At 43.6% G+C, this 14,090-nt stretch overlaps 1 protein-coding gene across 2 annotated transcripts in view; it reads left to right on the top strand.

The window, feature by feature from the left end:
* Positions 1-14,090, top strand: part of igf2bp3 (insulin-like growth factor 2 mRNA binding protein 3) — an 18,367-nt gene continuing 4,277 nt past the window's right edge. The window contains exons 1-15 of one of the 2 annotated variants that reach the window (XM_054763786.1): positions 1-657; positions 1,079-1,139; positions 5,767-5,815; positions 8,866-8,917; positions 9,079-9,142; positions 9,984-10,262; positions 10,339-10,473; positions 10,701-10,823; positions 10,889-11,024; positions 11,334-11,459; positions 11,602-11,670; positions 13,383-13,502; positions 13,580-13,654; positions 13,735-13,866; positions 13,937-14,050. In XM_054763786.1, coding sequence (XP_054619761.1) covers positions 483-657; positions 1,079-1,139; positions 5,767-5,815; positions 8,866-8,917; positions 9,079-9,142; positions 9,984-10,262; positions 10,339-10,473; positions 10,701-10,823; positions 10,889-11,024; positions 11,334-11,459; positions 11,602-11,670; positions 13,383-13,502; positions 13,580-13,654; positions 13,735-13,866; positions 13,937-14,050 — 1,710 coding nt within the window. In that variant the 5' untranslated portion in view covers positions 1-482. The remainder of the gene's footprint in view (positions 658-1,078; positions 1,140-5,766; positions 5,816-8,865; positions 8,918-9,078; positions 9,143-9,983; positions 10,263-10,338; positions 10,474-10,700; positions 10,824-10,888; positions 11,025-11,333; positions 11,460-11,601; positions 11,671-13,382; positions 13,503-13,579; positions 13,655-13,734; positions 13,867-13,936; positions 14,051-14,090) is intronic. The other variant, XM_054763787.1, reaches the window with a different exon arrangement.

Here is a 14,090-nt window from a genome sequence, read left to right on the forward strand (position 1 = left end):
TGAGCAATTGGGATTCCTCACGTGTGGGCTGATTTGTAGTTTGAACACGTGGCTCATTCAAAAAAACGTGTATTTTTTCCCCCTCCTCTTCTTCTTCTTCGGCTCTTCTTCTTCTTCTTCTCCTTGTTGGTTGTAGTCGACCCAGAGGCGGGCGCCTGCCTTTACCGTGTGTGTGACATTCTCTGTCTCTTTGCCAAAAAGGCTTCGGAGGAAGACACAAAGTAGTTTCTCCTCCTTTTTTCCTTCCCCCCGTCGTCGTCGTCATTTTGGAAGATTAATAATTAAGCGTTTATTTATTGCGCGGTGAAAGAGAAGAGGGGCGACGAGGGAGCGCGGAGCCAGTACGAGGCTGCCAGTTTAAATCTATCTGTCCACTCAGTTTTTTTTATTTTTTATTTTGCTTTTTTTTTTACGCCGAACAGTGCACACCCGCTGTTGGAATCGTAGAGGTGGTTTTGTCTCTTTTCTTTTTGGTTGTGAACATGAATAAGCTATACATTGGCAACGTGAGCGCAGAGGCCAGCGAGGAGGACTTCGAAACTATCTTTGAGCAATGGAAGATTCCCCACAGTGGTCCTTTTCTGGTCAAGACTGGCTATGCCTTTGTGGACTGTCCCGATGAGAAGACTGCAATGAAGGCAATCGATGTTCTTTCAGGTGAGACGTGCACAAGTGTGTTATACTTATATTTGCATGCAATATTGTCCTCTATTAAAAAATGTACTGCATTCTGTGTGTATCGAGCCTTGCTGCAGGCCCTTGTCCGGGTTAGAGGTCGTCTTGCGCGCGCGTGTGTATGTGTTGCTTATTTTTAACCATCTCAAAATCCCCCTTTTACATTTTATTAAAGGACGTCTTGTGGACGCAAGTCGCTCTTAGTGTTGTGTAGCCATTTTGCCCATGCTGACACACCAGGTGGTTTAATTGTGTTGCAGAAATGTAGGCCAACTATGAAGCACACATTTGCCTTTTTTGTTTCCTCCAAATCATTTTAATCGTCAAAATGCACGTTAAAGAAATGTCACATTCGCTGCCCTTTTCTTCTACAACATGAATGATTGACGATAATTTTTTTTAGGGAAAGTTGAACTCCATGGGAAAGTTCTCGAAGTGGAACACTCTGTGCCAAAACGTCAAAGGTAGGGTTTTAAAGTTTTTGCAAAGTTTTGTTTATGTATTGTTTTGTTTAACGTGTCCCCCTCCCCCTAAATGTTGTGGGGGTCAATGAAAAGGGGCGTATGGTTGTTGTAGCTACTCCCTCCTCTCGCCATGACTGTGGGGTGCTAAAAAAACGCCTGCCTTTAGGCTCAACCGTCACATTTTTGCACGTATTTTTTTAAACGTAACATGAGCGTTTTTATAGCGATTCAAAAAAAAGCTACTTCTAAAACTGTGATGGCTGCACAGATAATGCCATTCACGGAGGCAGGGGTGCAACACAGGCCTTATGGAGTCCTCCATTTGAAGGATCTGCTCGTCACTACTGGCTTCCGCCCTCTTCTTTGCACAATGTGCAGCTCTCTCTCTCTCTTGCATGAGATGGACTCCCAGACGCGATGTAGAATGGGAAGCTTGGGGCCCAAAGTCACGCAAAACCTCGTTGCACAATTCCACACGCTCCCATTGTAGTCGCAATTTGACGATTTGAAGGTATTTCCTCTCATTGAGCTAAACACTGTAGCTGCTTAGCTGTGTGTGCGTATTTTTTGTGAGGACGTATCAGCAGCCTCATGCATTTAGATATTTATTTTTTATTTAAACTGCTTTCGTGTGATAACGTAATTGATTTCTCATCCTTACGACCCCAAATGTGCATCGTGTGTAGTCTGCTTGAATTATTAGTGCTTTTAAAAATACCAAAGTCACATTCAAAGACTCACGAGTATGTTTGGATGTTTAAAATGGCTGGAAATGACTTTTGGGAAGTATAACAAATATATAATTAATTTTTACTGGCCTGTGTTCGCTGCCAGAGTGTCATCCAATCATTTTTGTGGCTTATTTAGAGGCTTTTGGTTGAAATTTTGTCTTGGATGAATTAAGGTGTGCTAAATTTGTCAAGTTTTTACACAAAAATGTGTGTGTGTTTTTTCTGTGTGATTAAAGCGGCATAGTCAAGTTTCAACCCCTCCTCCCACTCCAAAAACCCTTCCAACATTAAAGTATTGCTAAGGAGAGCAACATTGCACATATTGATAGTATAGACTACACACACATGCGGGGCCATTCTTTGCATTCTGCAAATATCAGCTGGGGGGGGATGGGAGGAGGGGGCTTGGCCAATCACCATGCCTTTAACCTTTGGACTCTTTAGGAAAAGGAAGTGCTATAAGCAGGCAGGAAAAATGCAAGCATTAGTCTAGTTTGGGGTTAATAAAGAACACTTGGGGTTTAAAAAAGGCTGTGTTCATGGTCTGAGAATAAACTAGTAATGATTGTGGTGAATGTGACAAATGATGTGTGCAGCTATAGCAAACTGTCATCAAGAGATTAGTTAAAAAAAAAACACACACACACATCTTGTCCTGTGGGGAAAAATGTGTTTGTAGATATTTACGTTTTTTTTTCAAATGTATTTTCAATCTAAAAAATGATTTTATTTCTTGACAAACCCAGTGATTTTTGTTTTCTCAGAATGAATTTAAATCATGCAACAAATGGCCATTTCAAGTAAAATGGTTGGATCATATTCTTATAGAGAATCTTTTACAAAAAAAAAAATATATATATATATATACTTTTTTTTATTTTAAAATGTAAAAATTCTATCTGCAGTTTTGACAGATTTGTGGTCGTTATTGATTATTGTGTACGAGTTAACGTCCATGGTCACGTTTGTGTATGTGGAGGTGGATAAAATGCAGCAGGCACATCCCAAAATCCCCGCTGAGTCACATGTACAGGGGGGAAAAAAGATGGTGTGGCTATAAGAGGGATGTGTGTGTGTGTGTGTGTGTGTGTGTGTGTGTGTGTGTGTGTGTGTGAGAGGGAAACTGGCTGTTCAAGTACTTTTTAAAATATATATAAATATATATATGCTGAACACTCACGCTTTTGTTAGTCTCATACGTATTGAGTCCTAATGTGTGTCTTTTTAAATAAAATACAGAAATGGATCTGGGAATTTTGGGTCACAAGGTCACTGTGGGGCCCACCTGCAAAAAAAAAAAGGGATTTGAAGCATACTGAGTATTATGAATGGGGCACCTTGTTGGGTTTTGTTTGACTTTTTACGTATTTTGTGAATGGAAGTTTGGGGGGCGGCGAAGACCTAAATGTGCAACAGTTCTTTCAGTTGAGTCACCTTTTGCGGATATTCAACTCATTGGAATGTTCAGATGGAAGCCATCTTAAACGCAAGTCCCTAAACGTATCTTTTAGGGATTGGGCGCACAGCCAGCCTTGAAGGCCCTCTTGCGTGGTGGTGCTACCCAGCCCATGTGGAGCTCGGTCAGTCGGAACCTACGGAAGCCAGCATGTGGTCCCACGGTGTTGTTGAATAGGACCCATAGGAAAAATAATTTATTTTCGACATCAATTGGACCCCATTGGTGAGCGTGTACAAAGCTAGCCTGTTTGAAAAGTAGATAAGGAACCCAGCTTGGTCGTCACATGACAAACCAGTCACTCCTGGCCTTCCCCACCCCCCCTCCTTCCTCCCACTTTTAGCCCAGCTCTACATGTTCCTGTCAGTGGACTTGCCCGTGTCCATGGTAACAGGGCCCCACCCCCACAGGGTAGAGTGGGCCCTTGTTACCCTTCCCTGAAACAGGACTAGCCCCCCCTCACCACTTCCCCAATCACCCTACACGACCACCACACCCCAATCACCCATCCCCAAATCAAAAAGGCTGCATGGGGACCCAGGAATGTATAGAGGACCCAACCCCCACTCCGCTCCACCCAGCTAACCCTGGCTGACTTCTTCTGTCTGCGGAGCTATAGGTCGGCCCCCGGTGCATTTGCACATTTCGCATGGCGTTCCCACCGCAGTGCAGAGCATACAGAATGTGCGGGGAGGTGGAGGTGGTAGGGGGGAGGCGGATCAGCCAGGAATGGTTGCACAGTTGGCCGGAAAGGGCTGGAATTCCTCTTGAAGGTTATCTGTGAATTTTCTATGCAATATGGCCATTTTAAAGTTGAGTAGGTGACGTGTCAATGAGGCCAATTGTTGATCTTCCTGCATACGTGCGCTCATTTGATTCATCTACAGGCTGCTTGAAAAGTAACTCCATGACATTTTACTGTATCAACTATCATTTTTAAAAATATATTTATATAAATAAAAAATGGATATGGGAGGAAATCTTTTAGAATGGGATTTTATTTATTTATTTATTTTTAATTATAGTAGGAGAAGCATTTGCTAATAGCTTTGCAATGAGCTGGCCAGGAATCTTGACAGATTTCACCAGGAACCCCTGTGGGATGGAAGACCTAACTTCTTCCAAAGTCTTAGTTTGGTTCTTTTACCACCCCCAAAGAAACGAGTCATACAAAAGTCAGCACATTTAAAGCGGGAAGAAAAATTGCAATAAATTTTAAAATACTTACTTTTTCCTCTTTTCTGTCACCCTGTACATCAGGGGTCACCAACGTGGTGCCCGCGGGCACCAGGTAGCCCCCCACGACCACACGAGGTGCCCACAAGCCTGCTTTTCATTCAGGTTTTCAGTTAATAATGAAAGAACAGTAGAAAGAAACGCATTCTGAAATCCAAAATGTGAGCATTTTGTTAATGTTCTGGTAAAACAAGCATATTTGCTTTGTTTGGGTTTAAAATAAGCTCTGAAAATAAATGTTACAAAAATGAGTAGCTCTTGGCCATTTTCGTTTTGTAAAAGTAGCTCTCACAAGGAAAAACGTTGGTGACCCCTGATGTACATTAACACAAAACCTGTGGGATGACTTGGCTTGTTTTATCATACATAGAACATTCCTAGGATATATATATATATATTTTTTTTACATAACAAATGCATGTAGCCTGTTGAAGCTGCTTTTGGGTCTACCACATTGTGTTTTGTGTGCGCACATGAGGCCGCCATATGTACATTACGACCCTTCAGGTTTGTCAACAGGCGGTGGACTTTGGAGTGGCCTCCCATTTTCTATACAGCGTCCTCCTGCAGACAAACACTTGTGAAACTCCTCCAAAGCCTCCATGGCCACTTGGAAATCATGTGACCTCCACGTGTCGCTGTCTTAATTGTGCTGCCGTCCCCCCAGAATGCTTTTGACTGGCTTTCAGAAGCACTGTTGGTTCTAAAGTGCACACATTGAAGTCTTGCACAGCCCGCTGGCACAGCTGGTGGCTCCCATAGAAATGTGAGATGTGTCAGTTCTAGGGATCATCATATACTGTGTTCATTTAGTGCACTGTATCCGCCATCTTTTTTTTTGGGGGGGGGGGGGGGGTTGCCTTGTAGTGTTTCTTGCTCTCATTGTGATCCAAATGGGCGTGGTGTGCTTTTAACTTTTTCAAAATGGAGAACAATTGAAGCCATCCACCGTCCTTTCGCCCTGCGGTTATTATACAGTGAGGGTCCCTATGCACCTGCTGGTTTCATGCACACGTCACGTCACGTCTCGACCAGATGCCTCTCATATGATGGCAGCAGGGATTAGACATTAGTTTGCTCCCTGAAGAGATCTTACCGTTTTCTCAAATAAAAACACCTTCACGTCAATAAGAACTTATAAGATGACGTTTCACCCATTTCCTTAACAATCCTTCACCCCTTTATCTTCCCTTCTTCTCCTCAGGAGCTGTAAGCTGCAGATCAGGAACATCCCGCCTGACATGCAGTGGGAGGTGAGTGCTAACAGGCTGCTAAATGCTTCCAGGGTTTGGGACACCATGGTGCACCCCAACTGGCCTCTCATGCTCTGTCAGTTAGTACCGTCTTTTTTTTCCTTCTTCTTCTGTTCTTAGCATATAGCACATGCTCCGTTGGTTTGTACATGGCTGCAGCTCAGCTCAGGCCAGGCGAGCACACCAAGCAGTCGGCCAACTGTGGTTGGAACAAATGATTTGACATTGTGACGCTCAGATTTTTAATACGCAACAAATTTTCAGAGCACGACAACATATTGGGCCTCAAAGAATTTTGACTGGATCCTGTCATTAGTTCTCAGACTAGCCTGGCTCACTTTACGTGCTAAGTCAGTATCTGCTTGTGTGGCTGTAGTGTCTTTCAACACACATGTGCTAGTGTGGAAGCTAAAGTCTCGTGCAGTGTGTGTGGGTGCGCGTGTGTGTGTGTGTGTGTGTGTGTGTGTGTGTGTACACGTGTACTTATGCGCAGGCGCACTAAATAAAACTAGACATTAAATGATTTGCATTGTGTAATAGATTTACCTTTCTGGTTGAGTGTGTGTACTTTTTTTTTTTTTTTTTTTTTTCCCTCCCCCCAATAAGCAACTGAAAGTCAGCCACTACTTTTTTATTTATTTATTTTTTTCCCCCACCATATGAATTTCATGTTGGGCATTTGACAGAGGTTAGGAAGCAGGATAAAATCTAATTCCCACTGTGTAAAACTGCCTATTATCTGATATACATATAAGTTTGCCTCCAAAAATTGTCAACTGTATTGAAATGACGTAAAGATCAGTGTGGGTGTGTGTGTGACATGAATACCGTTTTTGAAATACACTATAACCAAATAGACTACAGTAAATACCATGAATTAGGTCATCACAGGGCAGTCGCAGTATCAAACTACTTGAGTCATTTTATGGGCCATGTATAGTGTTGTGTAGATTGAAAGTGTACAAGTCTCGCTTTTTACCATAACAAGAATAATTCAGATCACTTGCTGTGTAGCATTATTAGAATGTCCTAGGATCACACTAATAGTGGGTTCTTTATGTTTTTAGGCATGAATTTCCCAACAAACGGAAGCAAAAGTGTCCTGAGCACCAATGTTGGATTTAAACGCCATGTTTTTATTTCTTAAAGGGTTAACAATAAAAAAAAAAGAAGAAAAAAAGACAAATATTCTCAACTACTACACGGTCAGATTTCAAGGCCACTTCCGGATTTTTACATATTGCACTGAGTTTAGTGTGTGTGTGTGTGTGTGTGTGTGTGTGTGTGTGTGTGTAGGGTACATGACATTCTCTTTATGAAATAAGTGTTACATTTCAACTGCAGTACTTGTTCTGAATGGTTCACTCATTCCACACATTTGTCTGCATTTTTGTGACGTATTTAAATGCTGAAGTGTGTGCAAGTATGGTGTATGTACAGTGTCTGTTTTTTTTTTTTTTTTTTTTTTTTTTTTGCTATCTTGGGTCGTATACGTGTATTTCAGCCCCCTCCCCTTACTCGTCAGCAGCATTTGTGTGTCCAGTGTATGCATGGAGTATTGTTCCCTTTTTAGGAAAGCATAATTCAGCATTTCCTTAATGAAGTGCACAATGGTGTTCACATGGTAACTGAGATGCGTGGATTTTTACAATTTCAGCCTGATTCGCTCCCTGTGATCAGATGCCCACAGACGGGCTCTGTGTGTTTTTTTTGTTGTAAAATGGTGGGCTGGCGGTGCCTACGCGTGTCCCTCAGTGTAGCTCCACGTCCATGCATGTTGCTAGTATGTAGCCTAGGGAGTTGTTTGCCTTCTCAAAAGGTAACATGGAGGTCTCCTTCTCCCTTGGGAGGAGGGGAGGAAGGGGGGGTTAGAAAAAAGAGGCTAATCTGGGATCTTTTGATGCCAAGGCCTTGTATGTATCTTATCAGGTACATAGGACAATGGGTCATGGTGCGTGCAGCCCCTCAACGTGAGCGTGCTGCTGAGAATCGTGGCGTGTTCACAAGCTGTAGTGAGTGGGTGGGCCTGGTCCATTTCCTTCCCGTCCATGTGCTCTGATTCACAGAATGTGTAGCATGAGTTTGCACCCCTCCCCCCAGCCCCTTCTTCCTGCTGGAATGCACCCCACCCTTTTCCTGAATGCCCTGGATTCCCATTGGCCAGCCCCCGTGGAATGACAGGCTTCCCAGCCAGCCAGCAGCCAGCGTCAGGGCGCTGCGTTTCGTTGGAGGAGCAGCCAATGAGTTGCAGTTGACATGGCAGAGAGGCGGGAGGCTGGTCGGTTGGTGGGTTGGCCAAGGGGTGTGTGTGCGTGTAAGGGGGGGGCAGTCTTGTTGGTTGGAAAGTGGGGTTGAGTTCTTTGGGGGTGTGGCCTCAGGTTCAACAGAGCATGGTCAAAGGTCTCAGTGCTGCTTAGAACCCTTGCTGCCCCTCTTGCTCACAGTTGACCACATCAATGAATTCAAATCCTGTGGTCTCCACTTTTGGGCGAGTGGCCAACTTGATGGTCTCTCCATTTTGGAGATTTTCTGAAAAAGAAGCCCACCCCCCTCCCTCAGTTACCAAACAACGTGAATGATTGTCTTAATTTATCTTGTTTGTGGAATAAATGCAAACAAAGCATCCCATTAAACACTCACCAACCGTAACATTGAATACAATTGCACAATCTGCTGTAATGTAATACAGTAATAAAGTACTGTGTCAAATCTCTTGGCTATAAGGCTGAATGACTCTACTAATTTAAAAAAAAGAAAAGAAAAGATTATGGTTGTAGTTTGCAGTGCACTGCATCACACTGGGGTGTTTCTAATATTTTGCCCCACTGATGTATGTACATATTAGAAATGCATGTTCAAAATGACAAATACAATTGAATCTTATTAAATAGTGTACCTACAATCTTGTGGTATCTGAGTGTATTTATGCTCCATTTAAGTGTTTTACCATTACACTCATGATGCATCGTGTTCAGTGTTGTGGCTCAGCTGTTCTGGTTGCCTTGGATGGGCTTAAAAAGCCCTCCTAATCACGGCTTCTTTTTCCCCAGGTCTTGGATGGCATGTTGGCCCAGTATGGTGCTGTAGAGAGCTGTGAACAAGGTAAATGACACACTGGTGCTTTAGATGCTGGAGCACTTCTTTTTTCTCTCTGAATGTGTATAACTTGGGCCCTTTTTTTACATGTAGAAATTGAGTACCATGTGAAAATGGTAAATGTGGTCAATCATGAGTGAGTGACTCTACTATGCACTCCTTCACAGTCAACACTGAGACAGAGACTGCAGTCGTCAATGTTCGATATGCAGCCAAGGACCAGGCCAGGCTGTGAGTACACACACACACACACACACACATGCATTGACTTGTATTGTCTGCTAGAAGTGGACTTTTTTTTTTTTTTGTACTACACTTCATCCAGTAGACGCACACACTGAAAAGCCAAAGCGATTTGATAGGCAATGACTGTCTTGTGTTGGAAGCAAAGGGGGTTAAATTTGACATTTAGTGCCCCCTAGTGTACACAAATCCGTCGTTTGCCAATTAAGAGCACTTAAAGGTTTTGCTGTGTAATGCCATTCAAAGTCCTACATGTCATGCACATAATATCCCTAATGTTTCCCGTTCCATTTATATAAATCATGGCTGGGAAGACATGAGGAGCACAACTAAAACAGTCGAGCCTGCGTTTTTTTTTTTTTTTTTGCGCGAGAATAGCAGTTTCTAGAGTGTGGGAGGCACCTGAGGACTTCAGGGGAGGCACAACAACTTGAGAAGAATAACAAAAATCTCTTCCATGCTAAGATAACTTCACAGGCGGAATGAATTAATTTTTTTTTTTAGTCTGGGGTGAGCAGAAAGCACCGCAAACATGCTCCAAATATCTGTTTTTCAGGGAGTAGGGGAGACCCCACTTGTATTCAATACATGTCTCACCCTGCTGTTTGCATGTCACTCAGTTTTAACACTGAGAGCCAAAGGATGTGTGGATAGGAAACAGTATGTTAGTTTGTTGCTTGTCATTATCTCACAGCTGCTTGTCTGTTACATTACTCTTTGCGTTTTCTCCAAGAGAAGATCAAACTTAAATCAGTTGTTTGCTCCATCCCTGCTGTGTTAATTGACAGCCGCTCAGATGCAATCAAACGGCCGTGCCTTTGTTTCCCAGGGCGATGGAGAAGCTCAACGGCTCCATGATGGACAACAGCGCTTTGAAGGTATCTTACATCCCAGACGAGACCGCCGCACCGGAGGGTCCTGCAGCAGGAGGCAGGAGAGGCTTCAACGCCCGCGGGCCGCCGCGATCTGGCTCCCCAAGCCTCGGCGCTCGCCCCAAAGTCCAGTCAGACATCCCTCTGCGCATGCTGGTTCCCACGCAGTTCGTTGGAGCCATCATTGGCAAGGAGGGCGCAACGATACGTAACGTCACAAAACAGACACACTCAAAGTCAGTAGTGCGACTTTTTTTTGTTTTTTTTTTTTAACCTTGGTGTGGAATCTCATCACTAAATCCTTCATTCCAGGATTGACATTCACCGGAAAGAGAACGCAGGCGCAGCAGAGAAGCCTATCACGATTCACTCCACAGCCGAAGGCTGTTCGAATGCCTGCAGAACCATCATGGAGATCATGCAGAAGGAAGCACTTGACACAAAGTTGTGAGTTTTTGCACTCTGTGGGGCAACTGCACTTTTTATTATTGCTACACATGGAAAAGTCTAGCTAAACACAACATTGAGCCTATTTATTACCAGTCATGCTATCCTGTAATATAAATGAGGCCGCATGATGCCTAAAAATAGAAATGCACATCACTGCAGGTCTCATGTCAGCTCATGTTCAACATGAAGGTGAGTTAAACGCAACATGCTTCTGTCTTGTACAGCACTGAGGAGATCCCACTGAAGGTTCTAGTACACAACACTTTTGTCGGAAGATTAATTGGAAAGGAAGGACGTAACCTGAAGAAAATCGAGCTGGACACGGGGACCAAGATCACAATCTCACCGTAAGATTTGTTTGCTTTTTGTTTACCATCCAAGTGTTTATTCTCACAATACTGGTCCCATGCAGCCTACAGGACCTGACCCTGTATAACCCCGAGCGGACCATCACGGTGAAGGGCTCCATTGAGGCATGTGCGAGAGCAGAGGAGGAAGTGATGAAGAAGATCAGAGAGTCGTATGAGAGCGACATGGCTGCCATGAACGTGAGTGTTCATTGCCTCATTTGCCAAGGAGCAAAAAAAAAAAAAAAAGGCCAAGAGCTTGTCAGCTTGATTCAGTGCAGTTCTCCACTGCTGAAAAGCGCAATAAATACTGTTTATTAACTAACTTAATATCCCATATTCAGTGTCAATCAAAGCTGAGCAGGATTTTATTGTGCAACCAACCTTAATGTTATGGCTGTTATGCGAATGTTAAGCAGCTGTAATGCTTTCATTTTATTTGTTCAGCTGAGTTATAGCAGCCCCACCCCTCCCATGATTTTGCATACTAAAACTATTGTTTCTCCGCAGCTCCAGTCTAACCTGATTCCAGGCTTAAACTTGAACGCACTGGGTCTGTTCCCCAGTGGCGCACCTGGCATGGGTCCATCCATGTCCCATGTCCCCCCTCCCGGAGCTGGCGGCTCAGCGTTCGGAGTAAGTGACAGCCATCCTGTCAAATCATGTTTATTAGCGTGGCCCGTAGACAAACTGGTGTTTAGTGTGCTCAGAGTCAGGCCATTGCCATCTATTATTTGTTAGTCCCTAGCAACCCCCTTTTATGTTTTTCTTCCTGTAGTGCAGTCCTTATGGGGGCGAGGGGTCATTTTGGGCTTCTATGATGTCGGCCAGTACCCAGCCCCTCGCTGTAAGTCACCCTTCCCCAAAGAGCTTTGCACGGCTTGTGGCTGCTCTCTGCGGGATGATTCGACAGGGTAGCCTGCACATAACGGTCTCATGCTGCCCTTTGACCTATACCCTTCCCGGTCCTCATCTTTGTGCGACCTTTAACCTGCAGCATGGGCACCAACAGTTTAGTGTGGTCTAGTGGAGTGAAAGATGAGAAAAGGTTCCTTGACACGAAGGCAGTCAGAGCAAGTCGTTGGCCCTTAGCTGCCATATTGATTGGTGTATTGGTCTCAATCCAAAATCAATTACCTAGAGCGTGATTGACTTTAGGGCTGGGAAACACCGCTTGTCTTTGAAGAGGAGCAAGCGATGTGCTGGGGCATTTTGCATGAGCGCATCTCTTATTGTATTCAATTGTTCGAGCTCTTTTGTGGCTGTAAGGCTGAAAAAGGATTTCACATTTGTCTTGAGTATAAAACAATTGCATGTTTTGTAGAATGAAACCAATAATTCAGCATACCTTATATGACATGTAAAGTAGAGAGCCCCTATTTACTTTCTCACCGATATACTGATATTGTCCAGCACCTTATTAGCGATTATACATAAACTAATATTGATATTGATAGGCAGCAGCTCTTCCCACAAACGGCCTCATCTCATCTAATGAATGAACACGTGATTAAAATATATATATATATATATATATATATATTTTTTTTTTTTACTATGATGCCACTAGATGCATTTCACAAACACTGTTTCTGCAAAATAAGACAATGTACTATGCAATGTAAGTTATAGAAAAAGTGCTGTATTTATTTAAAATATTTTGGCTCCAAGTCCTTAAAAAGATTGTGACCAATATTCACCTAAAATAAAATGCTCTATCAACAAGTAAGACAGGTTAGTGTTACCAAATTCACATATAAGAGTCCAATGAAATAATGCTGTGACTATCCAATTTGGAAAGCTGTGGCACAAACATTCATTTAAGAACAAAGTGAAGTGCAAAGTATGAAACTAGATGAATACAACCATATCACGCATGAAGAAAACATTAGATTAGAAGTATGAAAGGACAGCATTGCAGATTTCCAAGCCAAAGGCGGAACTTGAAGATAATTCCACTTGCTCGCCCATCATTATTGGCAGAAAACCCCCCATAGATGACTCTCTTTTATGCCGATATGCGTTGGCCTAACATAAAGCCATTTATTTCTACCCATATTTAGTCCTTATACAAAGTGGCGTTTTGGATCAGTTATTTATTTTGTATAGATGTGAAAACTGCTTGCCTCATCTTGTGCTGCACAGTGTGCATGTTTTATTTAGTGAACGCATTCGAACGTTATTCACAAGTTAAGTCTTTATTACCTCTGATGTAAAAATGGCCTTTTGGATAGGAGCAATAGCGCCACCTGTTGCTTTGGCATGTGCTTGTCAGCTTGAGTCCTTTTTCTCCATGTCAACTAACACAGTTGGTGTGGACAGATGGGAGGGAGGAGTTTTTGTTTGTGTGCATACATACATGCATACATTCATACATACATGTGTTTACTTAAATGCTATTCCATTAGAAGCATTGTAGTGTGTGTTGGTGTTGCCGTCAGTGCCAATGTAGTTTTAACAAAGCTGATCAGCCTCTATCTAACGAGCATGTGACTCGCGGCGGTGCTTTGAGTGACAGCATGCCGGCCCGATTAGCAGCAATGTGTTCATACTCACCAGGGACACCCAGAGTCTGAGACGGTCCACCTGTTCATCCCTGCACTTGCCGTGGGAGCCATCATTGGAAAACAGGGTCAACATATCAAGCAGCTGTCACACTTTGCCGGAGCCTCCATTAAGGTGAGTCTGCTGAGAAAATGTTCACATAATCCAGTGTTGGTAGAAACGTGAAGGATTCATAACACTGCCTCTTTCAGATTGCCCCTGCAGAAGGAATGGATCCCAAACAGAGGATGGTCATCATTGTTGGACCACCAGAGGCTCAGTTTAAGGTGTTGTACCTCACATAACGATTGATGGTAGCAAGTAGGGCGTTTCAGTCACTAACTGCGATGTGATTGTTTTGCTGCAGGCTCAATGTCGCATCTTTGGCAAGCTGAAGGAGGAGAACTTCTTTGGACCCAAGGAGGAGGTGAAGCTAGAGGCCCACATCAAAGTTCCCTCCTTTGCTGCCGGACGGGTCATCGGCAAGGGTGGAAAAACGGTGAATTCAAAAGCGGCAACGTTTGACAACCACCACCATCCAACTTACAATGCGATTGTGATGTTTGCAGGTAAACGAGTTACAGAACCTGACCTGTGCTGAAGTGGTGGTGCCCAGGGACCAGACTCCTGACGAGAACGACCAGGTCATCGTCAAGATCAGCGGACACTTCTTTGCATGTCAGGTGGGTCTCGCTTCCTAAAATCATCTGGCAGGGGTGTCCA

This window comes from Dunckerocampus dactyliophorus, chromosome 20, assembly GCF_027744805.1.
Source record: "Dunckerocampus dactyliophorus isolate RoL2022-P2 chromosome 20, RoL_Ddac_1.1, whole genome shotgun sequence".
Taxonomy (NCBI): Eukaryota; Metazoa; Chordata; class Actinopteri; order Syngnathiformes; family Syngnathidae; genus Dunckerocampus; species Dunckerocampus dactyliophorus.